Source organism: Limulus polyphemus, unplaced genomic scaffold, assembly GCF_000517525.1.
Source record: "Limulus polyphemus unplaced genomic scaffold, Limulus_polyphemus-2.1.2 Scaffold325, whole genome shotgun sequence".
NCBI classification, from domain to species: Eukaryota; Metazoa; Arthropoda; class Merostomata; order Xiphosura; family Limulidae; genus Limulus; species Limulus polyphemus.
In genome coordinates this window covers 675,816-696,813 of record NW_013665935.1, presented here as the reverse complement: position 1 = coordinate 696,813, position 20,998 = coordinate 675,816, and the positions used below count along the sequence as shown (strand labels likewise).

The window sequence follows — 20,998 nt, the reverse complement described above, 5'->3', positions numbered from 1 at the left end:
TGTTACATCAGTCTCGTATTTTCTTTTTGTTGAACATGCACTTACTTGTACGTTGTACTCTAGAGCTTGTATTTGATCTACAAATGCTTGATGGAATAGCGTAATTTACTTCTGTACATCAGTTTGGTCTCACTGGGCGGCTTTTAAAAGTTAAAACTGCAAGCGTAATACACACAAATAACGCAACACTGTGTTGTATTTACTTAACGTAGGGCAGTTGAGCTATATCCTAGAGGAGGGCATAATTATTAATTAATAGGCATTGTAGGCCAGAGGAAATTTTGCGCCCCTTCACATCTGAGCCCGGGGGCGACTGCCCCCATGCTACGCCACTGTGCCATATTCACAATTGATTGATCGAATACTATGTTACTTTTGCATGTTAATAGTTATAGTCTTATACCCATAATTCTATGTACTCTATGTCGCTATAACGTAGAAATGTCATACTATTACTAGTAATAAACGTTATCGAGATAAAACATGATTAAGTTAAAGATACATGCGTTGCTTTTATATTGCCTATGTGACCTGAACCTTTCTTGGCAGTTACTCCGATAAGTAATTAAATATTTCGTTCTTGCTAGAGTACGCCATAGCCCATGAAAAACCTGAATATATGACGTCGTACTCGCCAGATCTACTCCGACTTCGTTTTAAAGGTTAACGGTTGAAAAGGTGTAGTTGGTGAAGTCTAATCGAAATTGATTTAAGGTTCTGTTGAAAGTAAAAACAGAATTAAACATAAAATTTCGGGTTGTTAATAAAAGCGAAAGAAAAGGTTGCTGCTTTTGTAGGCTAGATAAGTTATTATTATTCCGAAAACAAATGTTTTCAGCTAGGCATTTATCCACGGGCTGTTCGGTTGTACGACATGGACGATGTTTGTTGAAGAACCGGAACACCGTAGTACCAGCTAGGTGTATTGCATCTTGTGTAGATCGTATGTAGGCATTACTAAGAGTAATACTGTTATTATTAGCATGATCAACGCCTATATTTATATAAAGCTACTAATATTACTGCACTATCACTTGCACAAACTACGATCTGGAGAAGTACTTCTCAAGCGTATTAATCGTAATAGTAATACTAGGTTATAGTTATAGATATTACAGGGTACGTAAGAAAAATAAAAGAGTTCACTCTGGTTCTAACGTAGCCCACGTAGTCAAAGCCCCAAATACATTGTCCACACAAAAGATAGAACCTGTGATATGATGATTTCTATCGTATTTATTTTCAATGTTCCAAGAAGTTTAGGCAGAAAGGTAGCAGTTAAGCTATTTATTCGTACATTCTAGAATATTTTTGCTTAAGTTTAAAGGAAATGAAACAAGTTAATTAAAGATTTGTGACAATAAATTGAAACTCTCAAAGGGTACAACAATTATTTAGGGACTAGGTTTGAGGGGTAGCATTTAATTGGGGCAGAAGGACAGTTGCCATCCCTTGTACTTCATTATAGTTTATCGAATTTGTTTATCTTGGGAACAATATGTATATGTGTAATCTGTACTTTTCACAATTTGAGTGGTTATTAAATAATATAGGATATAATAAGAGCAAATGTTCTCAAAGTAAACTTACTTTTACATTTTAGCATGTAACAGCCCAAAGTGTCTAGCTGGTCTGTGGACTACCAGTAAAAGTTCTCCCCTATTTAAATTGTAAATGACACTGTTACTAGGAAAGAGGAAAATTACATATAGGTGTTCAGTAGTGCTATTGTATGTAACAGAGATACCTTCTTTTTTTTCACAGTTTTTAACATTTGCAAAAATATTTAAACCTTTAACTAACAACGTGTAAAATGTGAAAGAATTATGAAGTTGTTGTTAAGTGGTACTTCAGTTGTTAATGTTTACTAGTATGTTTGCATGTGGAGGATGGAAAAAAATGAATAGAACTATTTTGATTACTGAATACCAAGATCCAGGATAAAAAAAAATGAGGAATGGTTTCTTATCATATATAAAGGATATTTTTCTCTTTTGCATCATACAAATTATGTTTGGTGTTACATATGAATAGATTTTTATTCAAGGACAGTAAAACTTAGTTTAGCATGTCAATAGTTTTTCCATCAGGAATAGCCAAAATGTTTTAGCAGATTACAGAGATGAAATAATGATTGGTAGAGATCTAAGTTAGAATACAGCTGGGATATGACAAACACAGTAGTGGTCAAAATGCTATTTGTATCATCAGTTGCTCAAACAAAAACTATTTTGGCATGAAGTAGATTAAGTTGGTGTACTGTAATTTTTACATCAGAATTAGGTTTATGTTTTTTATTAACATTAGCTTATGTATTTATTATTATTATTAAGTTAGCTCCAGCTCTTTTATGCTTCAGAGAAAATGAAAATGAAGCCTCACTTTGTAGCTCAGCTTATTTAATTTAGGTATCACTTTATATGTTGTAGCTTATATTTCCTTTCTTGATAGCTATCTCACTATCAATAGATTAAAAATTGTACAATAATTTAAAGTGGAGTCTCACTAGGTTATATTATAGACAGGGCTTCAGGCAGATCAGCAGTAAGTTTCTGTGGTTCGATTCTCCAGGCAAACATAGTCCATTGTGTATTAGCAGCATTTGTTTTTTAGTGTTTATTAATTTACTTTTTTGGTATTTTTTTTTTATGGCTTTCACTTTTCATATATCATATGAGATTATTTTTTTGGCTTTTTGCCAAATTTCTTCCTGCAGGGCGATCTTTATTTTTATTACAGGATTCTGTAACATAGCTTTAAATCCTTCAAGGAAGACAAATCCTCCATATCTAATTGTAATCTCGTTTTAAAGTGTGTACAACCATCTCTGCCTGTGGAATCTGTAATAGAAATGGAGGAACTTCCTAGCTTTTAGTAGTTGGAGTGTGTTAAAATATTCAGAATGAATGAATGCTAGGTACAAGTCAGGAAGGAGGGACATTACCTAACTGCACTGAGAAAGGGGTTTAGTTAATATGAATTGAGTAAAAATTTCCAATGTTTATTGAATATACACCAATTTAATTTTTTTATTGGTGTGACTTATTGTAGTTTATCAGTTAAAACAAAAATCATAAGCCCTAAATATAAAGTACAGAGCCACAATAATATTATTGTTCCTAAATTTGGTACTGCTGTAAGTACATCCACATCTCCATTTGTCCTTTTTGTCACAGTTAAACACAACAGAGGGCTTTGTTTATAATTCTGCCAGTGCTCCTTTCACACAAGAAAAAAACCTTTTGAAATTTCCATGTCCTGAATCTATGCCTTATTGAAACTCCTTTTCTATATACTGTCTCAGTTAATACGATTGTTGGAGTCCTGAATAAGACAAATATTATCAACAGTATTAGCCTTTTCCAACAATTACAATTAGAGCTGGGTGAGTAATGGAATTTGATAATCAGTTAGTCATCTGGCTCATTAATTGATTACATTAAACTAACCAATTATTCTCACATAATATTTGAATAGATGGCATAATTGAAAATAGTAGCAATCAAAAACACTAGTTTTGTAAGTCATGACACCAATCAAGGTTAGACACCTTGAACTAATCAATAATTGGAAATCACAGTGGCAGTATTTTGTTTACTTAGATAGTTGGAATATTTGAAAATTTAGAAAAACTACTATCAATGAAATTCTTAACATGAATGATGAACATTTCTCCTTAAATAGACCATTGATGAATATCCAAAAGTTTCATTCTTTCGCTTGGAAAAAAGCTTATTTATTTCCACATATTAACTTGGATTGAAAACTCACTTGATGTTAAAAAGCAAAGGGTTGGAGTGCTTTCATTCAAAAAGAAGATTGTCTGTATAAAACAAAACAAAAAGCAATGAATTGTTAATGTAGGAAAAACACTTTTTAAAATCATGTACATTAAAATTACAACTTTCTAAAAGCTATCTGACAATATAGTATAGAACATCTTGCTAACAGCAGTAGTCAATCCCCCCCCCCTTTTAAAATAAGGATCACACAGGTAATTTTCATATTATGGTAGGTCTCCTTTGCAATTTGTTATAAGAACAGAAAGACTTGATTGTCTCTTTTTACAGTTTACATTGATGTAAAATCATTTAAATAATTTTTATTATTTTGAATAGAATGATTTGTGATGTCTCTCTCTCTCTCTCTCCTTCAACATCTTCCATCTTATTATAGAATTTCATATTCTTTTAAACTTGGCTTTTCTTTTATATCTTAAATGTGCTTATTCATCCATTTAGAAAAGGGTTTTTAGTTGGAATGCAAAACTATGAAATACATTTTTCTTTTGTTAAAGTTTATTGAACCAATAAATTAAAACATCAACAACATTTGTTTCCATTAAGGTTAGCCATCCAATCTTCTGTAATTTTTGGTAATTTCTGAAAAGCCAACTTTTCTAATGTCAGATATGCAGTTTAACTACAACAACTAGTTCACGCTGTATGACAATGTTATTGATAATAATAAGGATTGATGTTTTACTGCCATTAGAAACAGGAATACCATTTTGGGACACTATACACAGCTCCAAACAATTAATGGATAATTGTAATTTGTAATTTTATAGTTATGATCATACAAAACTACTGCTATAAATTAATATCAATCACTCCCCTTGGTAAAGTTTTGTGTTAATTAGGTATCTAAAGGTAAGTCATTTGATTTGAAATGCAAATTATTCATCAATCTGTGCTTGTAAATTAATATACAGTAGATGTATGGTGGATAAAAATGGCTTTGCATCTTTACAGTTCATGGCATTTTACTTCAATGTGAAGTATGAAAGCCCGTTACTGATGTTGCATCCTTAAACTCAGAGCTTGATAAAGACCTGAGCTATCCTTGATTACTCCTCTGAAAGAGATGTTTTAAGGACATCTCTAGTATCCGAATCATTTGATGGAATGTGATGCATCACCTAGGAGCATTCCTACATGTTTAATGGCAATGAAGCCCAGTGAGTATGAAAGCCAGTCGATTTGGCTAATTTATGCTTTTTCAAGGAATATGTTGACCACTTTAGCAAGTGGCTGTATCTATTATCACCAATTAGGCTAAAATCGAGATAAATTGTATCAGTATATGATAGCATAAAGGGTCATAAAATATGACCTGTATCATGTGGCATTAGTGATACCATTCCATATGATGTAGAAGTTGGCAAGTTCCCTAATGTTTATTATTTTTCATGCCATACTTCCACCATTGGCACACGTGTCACATTCTGTACGAAAATGGAGTCAATCAAGTTCCAGCATCATTTCAAACAAATATGGGCCTGCTATCTGTCTGCAGAGCAAACTCAAGGTAACATCCTAGTTCGTCTACTCAGGTTGACAATAGACTAAATGGGCATAAACATAAAAAATACAATCATCAGGTTGTCAAACATAGAATAAGGTTCAGATACAAAAACCACTTTAGCAAGGTTTTAGAAACAAAGCAGTTTTGTATTTATACTGTTTACAATATGATGCAATATATTTTTAAATATTCACACATTGATATTTTTCATGTACATGCACACATACACTACAAGTATATCACATAAAAAAAACATAGCTTGTTCTCAAGAAATTATAATACTGCTTTAAAGTTTTTTCAGTTACAATAAAATGGCATACCAAGTTTACAGAAAAAATACATAGCATTTATTTTGGCATATGATTACGTTAGAGTAGATGGAATGGGAATAAACCATCTTTAACTCATCTGTAAAAGTAATATTCCACATGTTGCTGGTCCAATTGATGTCTTAGTATATTGCAGGTAAGCTGTTTTGTGCTTTGCTATAAGAGAATTGTATTGTATGGAATGTTAGCATACAGTCCAATTTAGTAAATTTGCTTGTACCATCTGTATGCTGAGAAGGCATTCAGTTGTACCTAAGAACACCTGATTGAGTATCAGATCCTCTACCCTTGCAGCAAGCCAATGGTCATCTACTTGTGTTGTGAATTGCTAATAATACTTAGAGATTTTTGGAACCAGTTTGCAACAGTTTCTATAACTGGTTGTCTTGTATTTATCCAATAGCTTCCACAGAAGTAAAGCATTCAGATGTTTTCTTTGAGGTCTAACCATTGTTCATTAACAATTTGGAGTACTTGAAATCCTGTGATGAAGACAATGTTACTCACATGGGACCTATGACTACTAGAGGCTTGTTGTCTGTGAAGGCTGTGACAGCCATTGTTCAAGGAGTTATGGATTCTCTCAAGTACACTGGACGTCCTTCTCCTATCCATTTAGTTGAATTTTTCTTCTTCTCAGTTTGAACATGACCAGGATGATGACAAGTTTGACTGGCTGTTTCCCCTTCACTAGGGTTTGCTCTAGGTACTGCTTTACCTATGGAAAAAAATCCTCACTCTTCTAACCTAATGTTCTTTTCTTTCTCTTTCCCTTGTTTTTGATTCCTTGCATCTTTACCACACAAAACCAGTTCTCAAGATAACTTTGGCTTTTCTCCTTTGACTGATATTAGGGGCCATGAGGACTCTTTTTTTTTTTTTGTTTGCACACCTGTACTCACAATTTATCCTTCTTGACTACTTGACTTGGCTTATAGCTATTCTTCATTCCATTCCTTTATTTCCAATCATTAGAACATCTCTTACTTTCTTAGGCATGGGGTGGTGGACCCACTGAATTCTATTTCACTTATCTAGTGCCCAAGTTTCACACCTTCATCTCTTTCTTACTACCCTCCTACATTATCTCTCATCCCTTCACTTTATTTCTGAGGCACTTCATCTTGCTCTGGAAGGATTTCTTCTTGAGAGGTTTGTTCTTTTCATCACTTTAGCTCATACTACTTTCTCTACTCTATTTCTCTTTACTAGGTTTTTCTGTTGTTGGGACATGTTAGGTTGGGATGATCTCCTAACTAATGTTTGCCTGCCTCACTCTTATTTCCATGACCTTCAATTGGCTCTTTTTCTTTGCTCATAGGTCTTTGATGGTGTTCCTGACTCACTGGAGACCTGGGCCAAGACAGCTTGGCATCAGTCTTTGTTGTATACTTTGATTTCTCATCTTTTTCAATCTTTTGTTCTTGTTCCTAGGCCTGCTCAATCCATGTCTCCCTTTCCCATTCCAGCTTCCCAATCTTTTTCTTTTTGTTGTCATCCTCCCACTTCATGACTTCAGGTCACCACTAGTCTCATCTGTGACTATCCTGTCAGGTCTGGCCCAGAGGGAGCCTGTGTGTCTCACTTCTCCAGCTGTTGATCTCTATTCTTGGCCAACAGATGGGTTCTTCAGGTTCTCACCCACATCCCATTTTTCCACTTCTCTTCCTCCCTCTCTCCTTTTTGTTTTTTCTCCTTCCTCTAATCCTGTTTATCTTTAACCTCAGGTTTTTCATTGTGTTTGCTCTCAGTTGGGCACACCTGTTGTTGATGCTTTTGCTACTCATCTCAACACCAAATATCCACTCTTCTGGTCCCCCAGCTCCTCATCCTTCTGTCCTAGCAGTCAATGCTTTCAGCTAGGAGTAGTCTCACTTTTTTCTGTATGCCTGTCCTCCTCATGTATGTCCTTGCTTTGATACATGACACTCTTTGTCAGATCCTGTTGGTGTTGCTTCTTTGGCCTGCACAACCCTGGTTTCCTCTGCTTTGTCAGTTGGCATACAGGCCCCTTCTTTCTTTGATCCATTCCCCCTCTCCCTTGTTTCGACCTCATACATCTCTCTTTCACCCAGTGGTATCACTCCTTCATCTTCACATGTGTGTTTTATTTGGTCTATTGTCAGCAGGGCTGGACTCTTCAACTATGTAGTCTTCTACTTATGCAATTCCTGTCGGTGATCAAATTTGTCTGCCTGTCAATGGAAATGCCGTGTTTTTGGATCTTGGTTCATCTACCATTCTCCAGACTGTCCTACTGTGGCTCAACTTATGGCCTTTTTCAGTTGGTTGTTTGACCATTGGTTACCAGTTTCCACCATTGTTGGTTATTTGGCAGCTTTAACAACTACATTTTCCCTTTCCAATTCCACCAGATATTTTCTTCTCCTGTACTTTCCACTTTGTTCTGCTTCTTCCTTTTTCACTGACCCCCCCTCATCATTCTCCATGCCTGACTGGGACCTTAATGTGATTCTAAATGCTTTCACTCGTGCTCCATTCAAGTCATTGGTTCCATGATTTTTATACCTTCTTTCTCTGAAAAAATACTTCCTTCTTCTCACCTGTGGTCACTGTAATTTGATGCTCCCCACACACTATTTCACTCTACTTATTTACTCCTCTACTCAGGCTGGGCCTTTCTTCCTAAGACTTTGGCAGCTCGAGAAGGTGATCATTCTTTCTGTCCCATCTCCCTACCTCTGATTTCACACCTCTATGATAATTCAGATCCAGATCATCTTCTGTCTCCCGTTTGACTGTTTGGTGTTACCTGGTACATAAATCATTTGGTGATAGTTCTTCAATCTACACACCATTTTTTAGTAGGGTAAGTACATTTTCTTTTTCATTACCCTCTTATAGGTTTTTGCCAGGTGGCTGGTGTTGCCTCCCAGGGTATGTTTATTTCCCAAAATCTGCATCAGACCAAGGGGAACAGAAAGCCACAACTAATCCACCCTGGCTCTACCAGTGCCCACTGATGAGATAGGGTGTTCTGCAAGACTACTAGAGGAAATCTTTTTGGTAATAGAATTACTCAGTTGCCTGATCCAGACTGTACTTTCCATGGACTATCATGGAAAAAGCTAGCACTAGAGAAGTGACTGCCCATTTCTTTGACTTGTGCTTGCAGGCTTTTAAAAATAGTTTAACATTCATCCATTGCACTGTCTCCAGTAAAAGATCTTTTTGGTAGGCATCTGATTGGGATCTGGGCACTTCTCTGGGTCACTCTAATGCAAATTCTTCCCCTCTTTTTCAAGTGGACTCTGTAATTAGGCACTTTCCTTTTTTCTGGAGTCTCAACTCTATCATCCATTGGAGGAAACTATTCAGTCAGGCATTTGGCCTCCACCTCATATGTTAATCTCTCAATAACTTCATTGGTATCTATTTCTTCCTTGTCAGGATACCGCCTTCTGAATGTTGACATCCTTCAAACTTTGGTGTGGCTGTGACTGGGTAAGTTATCTTTTCTATATATATATTTTTTTTCCTCCAGGGGCATGTCCCATTTAGGATTCGAATCCCATCAGTGGCAAGCGTTGCCTGTCCAGGTATGCTTCTTATATTGCAAATCTGTACTGTACAGCCAAAATATGTACCCATAGCCTATAATGCACACTGTTGAGATTATGTGTTCCACAAGATAGCTAGTAGTTTTTTCCTCATGATATATTTGCTTCATTAATATGCCTTTTCTGAACTGTACTAACCCATAGACTTAGTGGTTAAGGTAGAAGGGGGTAGCTGCCCATTCATACTGTCCCTTTGATTAAATAAATCAGGGGCAGTCTGCTTTTCAAAATAGGGTTTTTGTGGTCACCTATTGCATTGTCTCCAGAGTTGGTGTTCCTCTAGACATTCCTCCACATTTTATCCCCCTTATTCTTCTAGTGGAATATGGGAGTTCTTGTCACTCAACAGTTCCAAGGTGCTGGGGTGGTGGACCATGGAGGAGTCCTCCTGAATGTGTTTGCTTCCATTCAGTAAAGAGTAGGGTGATGGTGTTCATGCACTCCACTTACATGTTGAAGGTCATGGAGGGTAATGTTGTGCTCAGCTTCTGTGTGGTTCTACCCTGAGGGCGAGGGTTCTTATATTTTCTAGGTGCAATCCACTTTCGTTTGGTGGGACTGAGGGTGGTGTTGAACTTCAACTTATGTGTGGTCCTATCTGGGGGGTATGATGTTGCATATATCTACAAATATATACACTCCACCTCTGTGTGGTGGGTCCCAGAGGTTGATGCTGCATGCAGCTTCTGTGCAGTTCTATCCAGAGTGTGAGGTTGCTTATATTTTATAGAGACAATCCACTTTCATGCAATAGGTCCCAGAGGTTGTTATTGTGCTCCAGCCTTTGTGCATTCCTATCCAGAGGATGATGTTTCTTTAGAGTAGATCCATCACATTGCAGTTTACCCCCTTTGATTGGTATCCCTCATCCTACCATTACCTGGATGTTGGTTCCCTGTGAGTGGCTTTGGATTAGAGTTCGACCAATCAATATAAATTCTCACATGTATTGATTGTGTTTCTTCACTCAATTTACCTCAGGATCTACACTTCTGTGTGGTGAATCCTAGAGGTTGATGTTATGCCCAGCTTCTGTGCAGTCCTATTCAGAGGATAATGTTGATTGAGACAATGGTTATTCTTCTCAAACTTCACTTCAGGGTGTTTTCACTGTCTAAGGATGATGTTGCAGTTTGGGTGCCACTCTGAGTTTGATTTGACCTGCCATATTGGCACATATCATCCTACTGTCATTTGGACATTGGGTTTCCAGATGTGTGGTTGGTTGTGGATTTGTGCAAATGTGCCCATTTCGTAGATCAGTTTGCACAGTATATGCTTCCATTCTACTTAACTTGAGGTGAAGATGGAATGGACCCTCCTCCTACCATGGTTCAGAGGTTCTGTTTCCGATAGTGCTTGGTTTTGGACTGGAATTTACTGGCTGCATATGGTCCATTGCAAAATAGCCACTCTACACCTTGGAGCAAATCCATTTTAGCTTTCCCCACAATACTGTCTGTAGATAGTTCCTCAGTCTTTCTTCAATGGGATTGAGATTCTGGCATACTATGATTCAGATTCCAGTCCAACCAGTTTCCTTTTCTGCTATGGTTGTGCTCCTCTCACTTTCTGCCAGTGTATGCAACACCTATTTCCACACTGGGTGCAGAGTATGCCTGTTACAGAAGTGGTGTGGTCTCCCATTTGTGTTCCTCTCCTAACAGGGTTCATACATTATGATGCTTTCATTAGGATACTTATTTCTATCCCTTGCAACCATCCCTCCACCTATTCAATGTGGGATTCTAGCTATACATGGGAGCAGAGGTAATGTTCCGTATTGGAAATTAATTACTTTCCTATACTGAAAATAGATTTTCAATAGGTAGTTACCTCCTTTCACACTTCCCACCTTTCCTCCCCACTGAGAACTGGGGAGTTTTCTTTTCTGCCTAATCTCAAAGTGATAGTTCGGTAGAATCGAATAGAGGGAGTCATATGCTTCAGGAGAGTGTATCACACTCCTATTAGTGGAGTGTTGTTGCATGATGATTTACGTGTGAGACACAGTTGAACCACATTGATCATGGGATATGTGGGAGTTCAAGGCTTGAGACATGCGGAAACATTTTTTGGAGGGAAATATCTATCGGAAATGTATTTTCAGTACAGGAAAATAATTTTAAGGACAGGAGGGAGGAGAATCGAAATAATGAAGAATTGAAATGACATTATGTCATTTACTTACATAGTTTGAATAATTGCAAATAATTTGTACTCATTATGTCTGTGAATTGATGACATCAGTTTGACTCAGACGCTGACCATTCAGAGTGCAAAGTGATGCTTACCTGATAAATAAAAGTACCTTTGTCCGTTGTACAGTTTGCATATTGTATTTGCATAATCTCTAGAATCTCCAAAATGCATATCTACAGTTTTTCAGTATTTCTGTATATTGTTATCTGGTACTTGCTCTCTTCTACCAGGAACTGTTGCTAAATCAGCAATGTAGAGTAAAATTAATAATTGGTAACTCTGATGTCAAATACATAATACAATGCTGAATGACACCCTGTAAAATATTGTGGCATGTGCAACTTTGACCTCTACCCATGCACATAGGGTTAATGGTCCTTCCTACAGTAAGGCAATCAAAACTGCATACAGTAATCCAAAAAAATGCTGTCTTTTACTGTTTTACTTTATTTATAAATTAAAAATTCCTATAAATAGAACCAAGAACTTTTTTTTCCCAATAGTTAAACACTTTAGGATTTTTTTAGCAATCCTTTCTAATTTTTTTTTTTTTACATTACAGCAATATTCCTATCACACAAGGATTGCTTTTCAAGTTTTTGTACCTGAAATATGTAACTTTACATTCTCAAAATTAAAATTCACTTCCTACATTCTGGACTCTTGTATGTCTATGAACACTATAACTTAAAGATTTCCTATAATTTTGTTCAAATTTGGTACAAAGATTGTGTGTGTACCTAGGACCAATTTGTTAACATTTATTGAATGTAGGGCAAAGCTCAAGTCACAATGAACATCAATTAGTATTGTTGTAATAGTAGAAAAACTCAAGTACACATTTAGATAGTAAGATGATCTTGTAAACTAGACCTCCATTTTTGAGGGTGAGAGAAAGTTTGGTGTACATTTTTAGATTGCAGGTTACTGTAAAAAGTCAAAAGCATACCACAGAAGGTGTTGTAATTTCTGAGTGCCTTTCCAGTTAATAAATCTCAAGGTCATTTTGGATAATAGAAGCATTTCTAACAGAATCAGCAAACTTAGAAATATCATGAATATTAATAATGAGAAACAAAATTCATAAAATAGACTTCAGAAAGACTCCATTATTCACATTCGTCCAGACTGAGAAATGCCCATTTAACTATGCTATGACAGGGATTTAGAGGATTATATAAAGATCAAGAGAGTTGGTTTAATATGGCATTAGGAAGTCCACATTTAGAGTATTGTGTTCAGTCTTGGGCTCCTTACTTCAGAAAGGACATTTAATTGTTGGAAAGGGATCAGAGGATAGCTACTAGAATAATACCTGGGATGGAAAGGATTACTATATGAGGATAAGTTAAGATATCTGAACTTGTTTTCTCTTGAAAAATAAAGATTTAGAGGATCTGATTGATGTGTTTAAGATTGTTAAGGAAATTGTTAGTGCTGATACATCTTTTTCCATATTTAATGGTGGGAATGTTAAAACTAGGACACTTAAATATGAATTTTGGTAGGGTAGAAGTAATTTGCAGCTAAGAGATTTATTTTTCTAATAGGGTGGTTGGCCTTTGGAACAGGTTGCCTTCAAATATGGTAGATACAATTAATTTAAGGGAGTTTAAGGGAAAACTTGATAAATATTTAAATGATAAGGGCTGGTTTTGATATTTATTATTATTATTTTTAGGGCTTATTTTAATTTAGCAGATAGGATACCCTAAATGGACCAAAAAGTCCCTTGATGTCTTTTAATGTTATGTTGAAAAGGCTCGCCAAAAATTTGAAAATTAACAGTAGAGATTTCTTTAAATACATAAAGAGTAAGCAGAATTTTAGGATAGGAGTAGAGCCTTTGAGGAAGACTCATTTCTGATGATCATGAGGTGATTGGTTTTTTAAATCCTTCATTTTTTTTATTCAGTTTTTTACCTATGAAGATTTAAACAATATTTTTCATCCTGAATAGTTGCTAGACAGAAACAAAATCAAACAAGATGACCACATTAATTTTGAATTTCTTAAGAAAATGTTGGGAAGTATTAAAGAATGATAAGGCTCCTTGGCCAGATAATATTTTCTCAAGGGTTTTTAAGTAGGTTAAGGAATGGATATGTGAGCTACATGCTACTATTTTTTGCATGTCCTAGAATATTGGGTAAGTCCTAGAAGATTGAAAATTGGTTAACATTGGTGATAAAAATTGCCCCAATAATTATAGACTTAGTATTTTTACATCAGTGATGGGAAAATGTTTTGAAAGTCTGATAAAAGAGGCTTTGCAAAGTCATTTCACAAAGTTTAAGATTTTGTTGAATAGTCAACATGGTTTCACTAGGGTGAAATCTTGCCTTATTAGTCTTTGAGTGTTTGTTGAAGAGTTTACTGCTTATATACATGATAAAAGGAGTTTGGATTTGGTGTATCTGGATTTTGAGAAAGAATTTGACAAGGTGCTACATAAAAGGCCTGTTAAAATTTTGTATAGATGTTAATGATAAGTTGGCTAATTGGTTGTATGGAAGAAAGCAGAGGGTTGTTATAAACAGAGTTTGGTCCAACTGGATTAATGTCAAAAGTGGGGTACCTCAGATCTCAATATTAGGACCTTTGCCCTTTTTTAACTTATATCAATGATATGGATGAAAGAAAGCTCAATAAATTACCTAAACTTCCTGATATTGAAGTCATGGGTGTTGCTGGCTGTGAGAAGGATCCTGCTGCTTTATGAAAAGATTTAGATTATTTGATGAGTTGAGCAAATAAATGGCAGGCAGAATTTAGTTACAATAAATTTTAAGATAATGCATATAGATAATCATAATTTAGATTATAATGTTCATGGAAATAACCCTATCAGTGTTATAAGAGAAAAGGATTTTGGTGTGTTACATATTAGAATTTCAAATAGCCTGAAATTGAGTTAAATGATATTTCAAATTTAGTAGTTAAATTGTACTTTGGATTTAGTAGTTAAATTGTACTTTGGATTTAGTATTTAAATATATGCTGATATATCTCCAATTTATGATATTTGCTAACAAGATTGATACACACAGTTTTCTTTTTTAACACAAATATGTTTTAATATACAAACAACAATACAATTTACAATAACAGTTATTACAAATAGTTATTACACACAATGACTTATGTTAAAAAAAATTTACAAACTTACAAGCAATATAAAGTCTTTCTAGTCTAGTACTTCTTCAACATCTTATTGAGGGTTCACGATGAGCAAGTTAAGTATGAGTTGATGTAGGTACAATTCACTTAATGGGAAGCTAACCAGCTTTGTCCTTCATTATTCACCAGCCACACACACAGAGTTTTCCACCGTGAAGTTATATAATGTTTTAGTAAAAATACTAATGTCCGATGAGAATCCACTGAAGTTAAATGAATTGTAATGTTTGAACTTTGTAAATGCTCCTGGTCAAATATCTGAAGTTTTCCAATTGATAAGTGTTATAACAATCACAGTTATAGCCTCTGAAGTGTATAGCATACTGACTGTAGCAAACTAATAATAGATACTCTCTTTTTTGGCATGTTGTGTTGGTTATATTTATAGGCACATGGAGAGTTTCTAGAAAATTCAGATTATGTAACAATACTAACACGCTACACTAGAGTTTACGCACACACACATATATATTGTTGATTCTTACTCTCGAGAATCTTCTACAACTTTAGAGAATAGGTGGGAGTTTTGCAATACATATTTAACAGTATAAGTTATGTACACCTGTAAATATAAATTTATTTCAAGCAAACATCGATATTAAAATAAATATATAATAATAAATCTGTCACAGATCTTCTAGTTGATCAGTCTCATAAGCCAAACAATCAGAGTGCTTTTACTTAAGATAGAGCAAAAAGGATTTAAGACTGTATCTAGAGAAGTAGTGAATACAGTTACAAAGAGATTATAATTTCATTGTATAGGTCTGGTTAGACCTCATTTGGAGTATTGTGTTCAGTCTTGAGCTTCGTACCTTAGGAAGGACATTGAATTCTTGGAAAGGGTTCAGAGGAGGACTGCTAGGATGATATATAAGATGGAAAGATTGTCATAAGAATACAGGTTGAGATCTCTGAAATTGTTTTCTCTTGAAAAAAAAGAAGTGTTAGAGGGGATCTGATTGATGTGTTTAAGATTGTTAAGTGTATGTTGCTGCATCAATTGTTCTTTTGTATATAGTGGCAAGAACGGTAGGACTAGGGGACACAAATATAGATTTTGGCCAGGTAGGAGTTGTCTTCATCTAAGACATTTTCATTTTTCTAACATAGTGATTGGCATTTGGAATGAGTTGCCTTCAGACTTGGAGGATATAGCAAAGAGAGTTAAGGGAAGGCTTGATGAATATTTGAATGGGGAGGGCTGGCATTTAATTGTTTCATTTATTTTAAAATTGAATTTAGTGGATGAATCAACAGGGCTTTTGTTGTTCTTAAATCTTATGTTTGTTTTTTTTCACTAAGTATTGTTTTGACCAATTACATATGCATTAAGCATACTAATTAATCTCTTGTGAGGCACCTTATCATAGGCTTCCTGAAAGCCTAAGTATACCCCATCACTTTGGTTGTCCTCACCAAAAAGGGGCAATCCTATCAAAAAGCTACAACATACTATATGGGCATGAAAGCTGGTGCTCTAATTGAAGGGAATGCTGTTCTCATTGATAAGTATTAGTATACTCCCTGTGTTAGCGAAATCATGAGCATGGGAGAATGTTTTTGAGTCAGTCTTCCCTGACTGACTTAACCTCAATGCAGCTACTACATTTGTACTTGTTTTCCATGTATCATATGTTAATACCATCAACAATTGATAAAGTTGTTGGTTTTTAGTTTGCTCTTAATGTTTGTTTTATACTAAGTTATTATTAAATCATAATTTTGACCTAATTAATGATTAATGTGTAAGGTAATTAAATTCACATATGTTTTAGAGTAAAATTATATTTACAGAATTTTCCTTGTTAAGTATTTGCAATTTGAGCACTGAAGAAAAATTCCTTTTAATACTCATGCTGAGAATCATTAATCAAATGCCAACTTTTGAAATGAATTTTATGATACAGATTCTAACACATTACAAACAGCAGAAGACAAGTAGACTTTTAATTTCCTTTACCTTTCATAGATCCTTGCTTTATATAACTAAGTTACACTAGCAATCTTCCAATCATCAGAAATTTCTTTGAATGTCAAATTACTTCTGAAAAATAATAGTTAGAACTCCCACAAACCTTCGGTTAAGTTTCTTAAAGATTTTAAAGTAAATTTCTTCAAGTCAAACAGCTCTTTTCTCAAGAAGTTTTTAAATAGCTTTTTCTTCAATAATTAAAATGTATAGAAAATTATTCCTCACCTTTAAAAGATTAGTCAGCTTAGAAGGCTTTATATTCTATTGTCTTTTTGTAGTTAATGCAAGCATAAAATCCTTTCAATTCAAATTTGATATTTTTTAGCCAAAAACCCTCCAAAATACTTTATTTCTACATGTACAAATTGTGGCACTGTAATAAAATCCATGTTCATGGAAGCTAATTTGTTTTCATTAATTAGAAGTTTCTTTACCAATATACATGTACATGCAAGATAATAATGAGTAAAGAGCTGTTGGAGGCTTTAACAGAATTATAATTCAAAAGTCATAGGAGAGTTGGAAAATTCTCAGTGATTAGTTAGTTGCTAATGTAATACACTATAAAAATAATAAGTTAGAGCAAATATGAAGATTTATAGGTTTATCAGTTTGACTGTTTGGTAAGATATTAAAATATATTATAGGGATCTTTTATGAGATTAGCTTAAATTCAAGTTTTATAATCAGCATCAGCATGATTTTAGGATAGATTTTCTTTTCTCATCAGTTTACTGTCGATATTTTTTTACTTTCATGAGCTGTCAAAAATTTTTACAAAAAATAATTATACTGACTGGCCAGTTTGTTTAGGACATTTACTGACATTGAGTGAAACCACCTTTTGCCACAATAACAACTGGAACAAAACATGGAAAAGGCTCTAAAACATGCTTGAACATGTATTATTTGACAGCATAATTCAACAGTATGAACAAAAATAGTTTTAAGGCTGTTAAAAAACAAAATGATGACAAATATGATGTTCAGATTCATTCTAAAATTGCTCAATTGGATTGAGATTTTGAGATTGTAGTGGTTAAAGAATATGGCCAAAATCACTATCATGTTCCTGGAAATAATGTTGGACAGCACATGTGCTGTAGATTGTTTTAGTATGATATTAGAAAAGCCTTTGTTTATAATTATTGAAATCTATTGTTATAGGATACGTTAGATCAGTTATAATAATGTTCTGGTACACTCTGGACATTATTTGTTTTTCTGAAAAATCAGAAAGCACCATCCATGTCATAAGAACATTTATCATACTATTACAACATTACCAAAATATTGCTGTGTTTTAACAGTATAAGTAAGGTCAAATGTCTTGTGGTTTTCTTCACACTTTACCATACTATTAGTACTAAACAGGATGTAAAGTGGTTCATCAGACCACCATGTACATTTTCAGTCATTTATTAACAGCAGTTTGCACTAAGACCAGTAAAGACATAATTCATCTTTTCATTTGAAATTAACAGTGTTTTGAAGTACAAAGACAATCATAAAACCAGTATATTTATTCATGTTGTTGAATATATTTATGCATGGGAGTGTTTACTTTGTGTAAGTTTTATTATAAATTTACAATTCTACTGTAAATAAATCAAAATAAAATTGTGGATTTTTAAATTTACTAGTAAGATATATATATATATATATATATATATATATGTAAATTGAATATTTAAAGGAAAATCATGTATTTTCTCTGACAGCATCCATGGGTTTGAATGATGAGCAAATACAGATGCAAAGAATTGCAACAGAATTTGCTCAAAAAGAATTTCTTCCTTACATGGCAGAATGGGATGAAAAGGTATTACATGTTATTATTTTGTGAAATAGTTTTGGTAGAGCAGTCATGTTGGAAGTTTTAAGTTTTTTCACTTATTCATTTCTTTTGTAATTCTTTCATTGAGTAATATCTAATAAAGCAGCATTTAAGATTCAGTTATATTAGTTGTTCTTCAGGGTTCACTGATACTTAAATCTTCAGAACCATTAAAAATTAAAATTCGATGATGAGGAACCCACTTTGAGACTAATAATGGCTGGAGATGGCTTGAATGGGTAATGAAGAAAAACGTTAATATAAGTTTAACATAACAGCAAATGTACAACGTTTTGACAAGGTTTTGTCATCATCATTGTCTGCACTCAGGACCCTCAAGGTCAGAAGTGCTTATGCTGAAACTTCTGTGTAATGACATCCATGTCTAAATTTTTTTCATGTTGATACTTTAAAACAAATTTTGAATCTAACCCACCTCTTGTGAAAAAGCTAAATCCAGAAATTAGCTGCCTGTGCTCATGTGTGTGATGTAGTTTTAAACCTAAAAGTGCATCATTAACTATAAACTAAAATGATTGCAAAGTGTAGCACATTCATGTTTCCCAGAATTATGTTTTATGTAGTCAAAAAAGTTTTAAATGAATATATAAATTACAAGGTGCTACATTAAAGGCTTGTTAAAAATTTTATTTCTGTAAGTGTTGGGGATAAGTTAAATTGGCTTACTAGATAGACAAGTAGAAGAAAGAATAGGGTTGTTATAAATGGAGTTCATTCTTATTGGATTAATGTCAGAAGTGGGGTATCTCGGAGCTCAATGTTAGGACCTTTACCCTTTTTGACTTACAACAATGATACTTATGAAGGAATGGTAAATAAATAACACATTCTAAATTAGTATTAAATTTTAGCCAATTAACACCACAGAAAAAAAAGTTGTATATAAAAGCTATTATAGTATCAGGTAAAACACACCCATAACAAAAAATCATTATTATTACCTTTCTTTTTAATTTGTTACAGTCAAACACCCTTTGTTAAGCTTAGTTGTAAAACAACAAGAGTTTGTTGTGCGTATTCTTTTTGTCTTTCTTTAATGTTAGAGCCAAGTAACAACCACAAGACAATAAAATATTGAAAACTAAAAACACTTATACCAATTTCAGGAAATTACTTTGTAACAACCAAATTAGTGTAAAAGTTATTGCATGGGCATACATATCATTTAAATGACTGGTCATGATAAATTTGTTAAAATGTTTGTAATTGCTTAAAAGTGAGCACTAGCTACCAGTGTATTTACTCTTTCTGTTTGCAAATTGTCACATAGCCATTCTAATGGTGAGAAACTCTTTTGAACATTGAACAATGTATTCTAATCTTTATAAGTATTAACTAGCTCTGCTTATTACAAGTTTGATTGCTAGTTTTGGTAGTTTGCTATGATTGGATATTAGTATTAATTCTGTGATTAATAATAGTTAAACCACATAGGAGAATTGTTAAATAAAATAAATGATTAAATTGGCTGACAGGTAACAGTCTTCATTAGTGTGGTTACAAAAATAGATGTACTCATTCTCAATCAGTATAATTAGTGTATATTTAATGAAAGGTCTGATATATGATATTTACATAACTTTGTGCATGGTATATAAATAGTGACATTGACATTAAACAAATAAGAATGTAACACATGTACATTTGTATATACATATTCTAAAAATGATACATTATATGTGTGTGTGTGTGTATATATAATATCAAATTCCGCTATGAACAGAGAATGTGCACTTTCATGTGGTGGATAGAATTACAATGAATTACATGATAAACAGTGCAGTGATACATATAGGCTTATATGACACTATATGATATAGATCATCCAGTCTTGTTATGCCTGTGACAATGGTATTTCTAAATCATTACTTGACAAAAGTCTGTGTGTGTGTGTGGATGGATTGCCACAGTACTTTGCACATACCCTTAGGGCCCCTTGGGAAATGATCTTTTTCCCATCATGACTGGATCTGGCCACTTTATGTCTTCCTTGTGCATTGAACAAGTACATCAATTAGTAGTTCAACTATTTAACCTTCCTTCTGTAGTGGATCTTTTAGTGTTGTGTGTAGTAGTTTAGAGTTGCAAGCAGCAAGATAATGAGAGAACTTATGGTAACGTGCTTAAATGCTGAATGAAGGTGCATGTAAAATACATGAAGAATCTTACTTATGCATATGTATATTTTATTTCAATAACAAAATCTCAAAACATAAATTTAATTTTACTAAACATATGTAACATTAAACATCATTGTTTCAGTTAACTAATTTGTTCTTATTTTATTTTTGGACTAAATATATTGTATCCTTATTTAAGATAGAGAAGCCTAATGAGACCATTATATGGTATTTTTTATTGAAAAAAGCTTTTCCTGCTGTAAACAGATTTTTTGTAGTTTTCTGTCACTTAGTTCTGTTTATTTTTCTTCTGTAAAATGTTTTTTTCAGTTTATATGATCATTAGTTAGGGGGATCTCATTCAGGTGTTTAAAATTGTAAAGGGAATTGATAGTATTGATGCATCATCTTTTTTCATACTTAACAGTGAGAATAGTAGGACTAGG

General features: G+C 33.9%; 1 protein-coding gene across 10 annotated transcripts in view; it reads left to right on the top strand.

Annotated features, from left to right (window-relative positions):
* Positions 1 to 394: 394 nt before the first annotated feature.
* Positions 395 to 20,998, top strand: part of LOC106457399 (isobutyryl-CoA dehydrogenase, mitochondrial-like) — a 58,959-nt gene continuing 38,355 nt past the window's right edge. Inside the window, exons 1-3 of one of the 10 annotated variants that reach the window (XM_022383301.1) lie at positions 430 to 678; positions 4,755 to 4,960; positions 18,296 to 18,396. In XM_022383301.1, coding sequence (XP_022239009.1) covers positions 4,903 to 4,960; positions 18,296 to 18,396 — 159 coding nt within the window. In that variant the 5' untranslated portion in view covers positions 430 to 678; positions 4,755 to 4,902. Of the gene's footprint in view, positions 948 to 3,345; positions 3,386 to 4,754; positions 4,961 to 5,214; positions 5,311 to 18,295; positions 18,397 to 20,998 lie in introns of those variants that run through there. The other 9 variants (XM_022383302.1, XM_013916810.2, XM_022383303.1 and 6 more) reach the window with 9 other exon arrangements.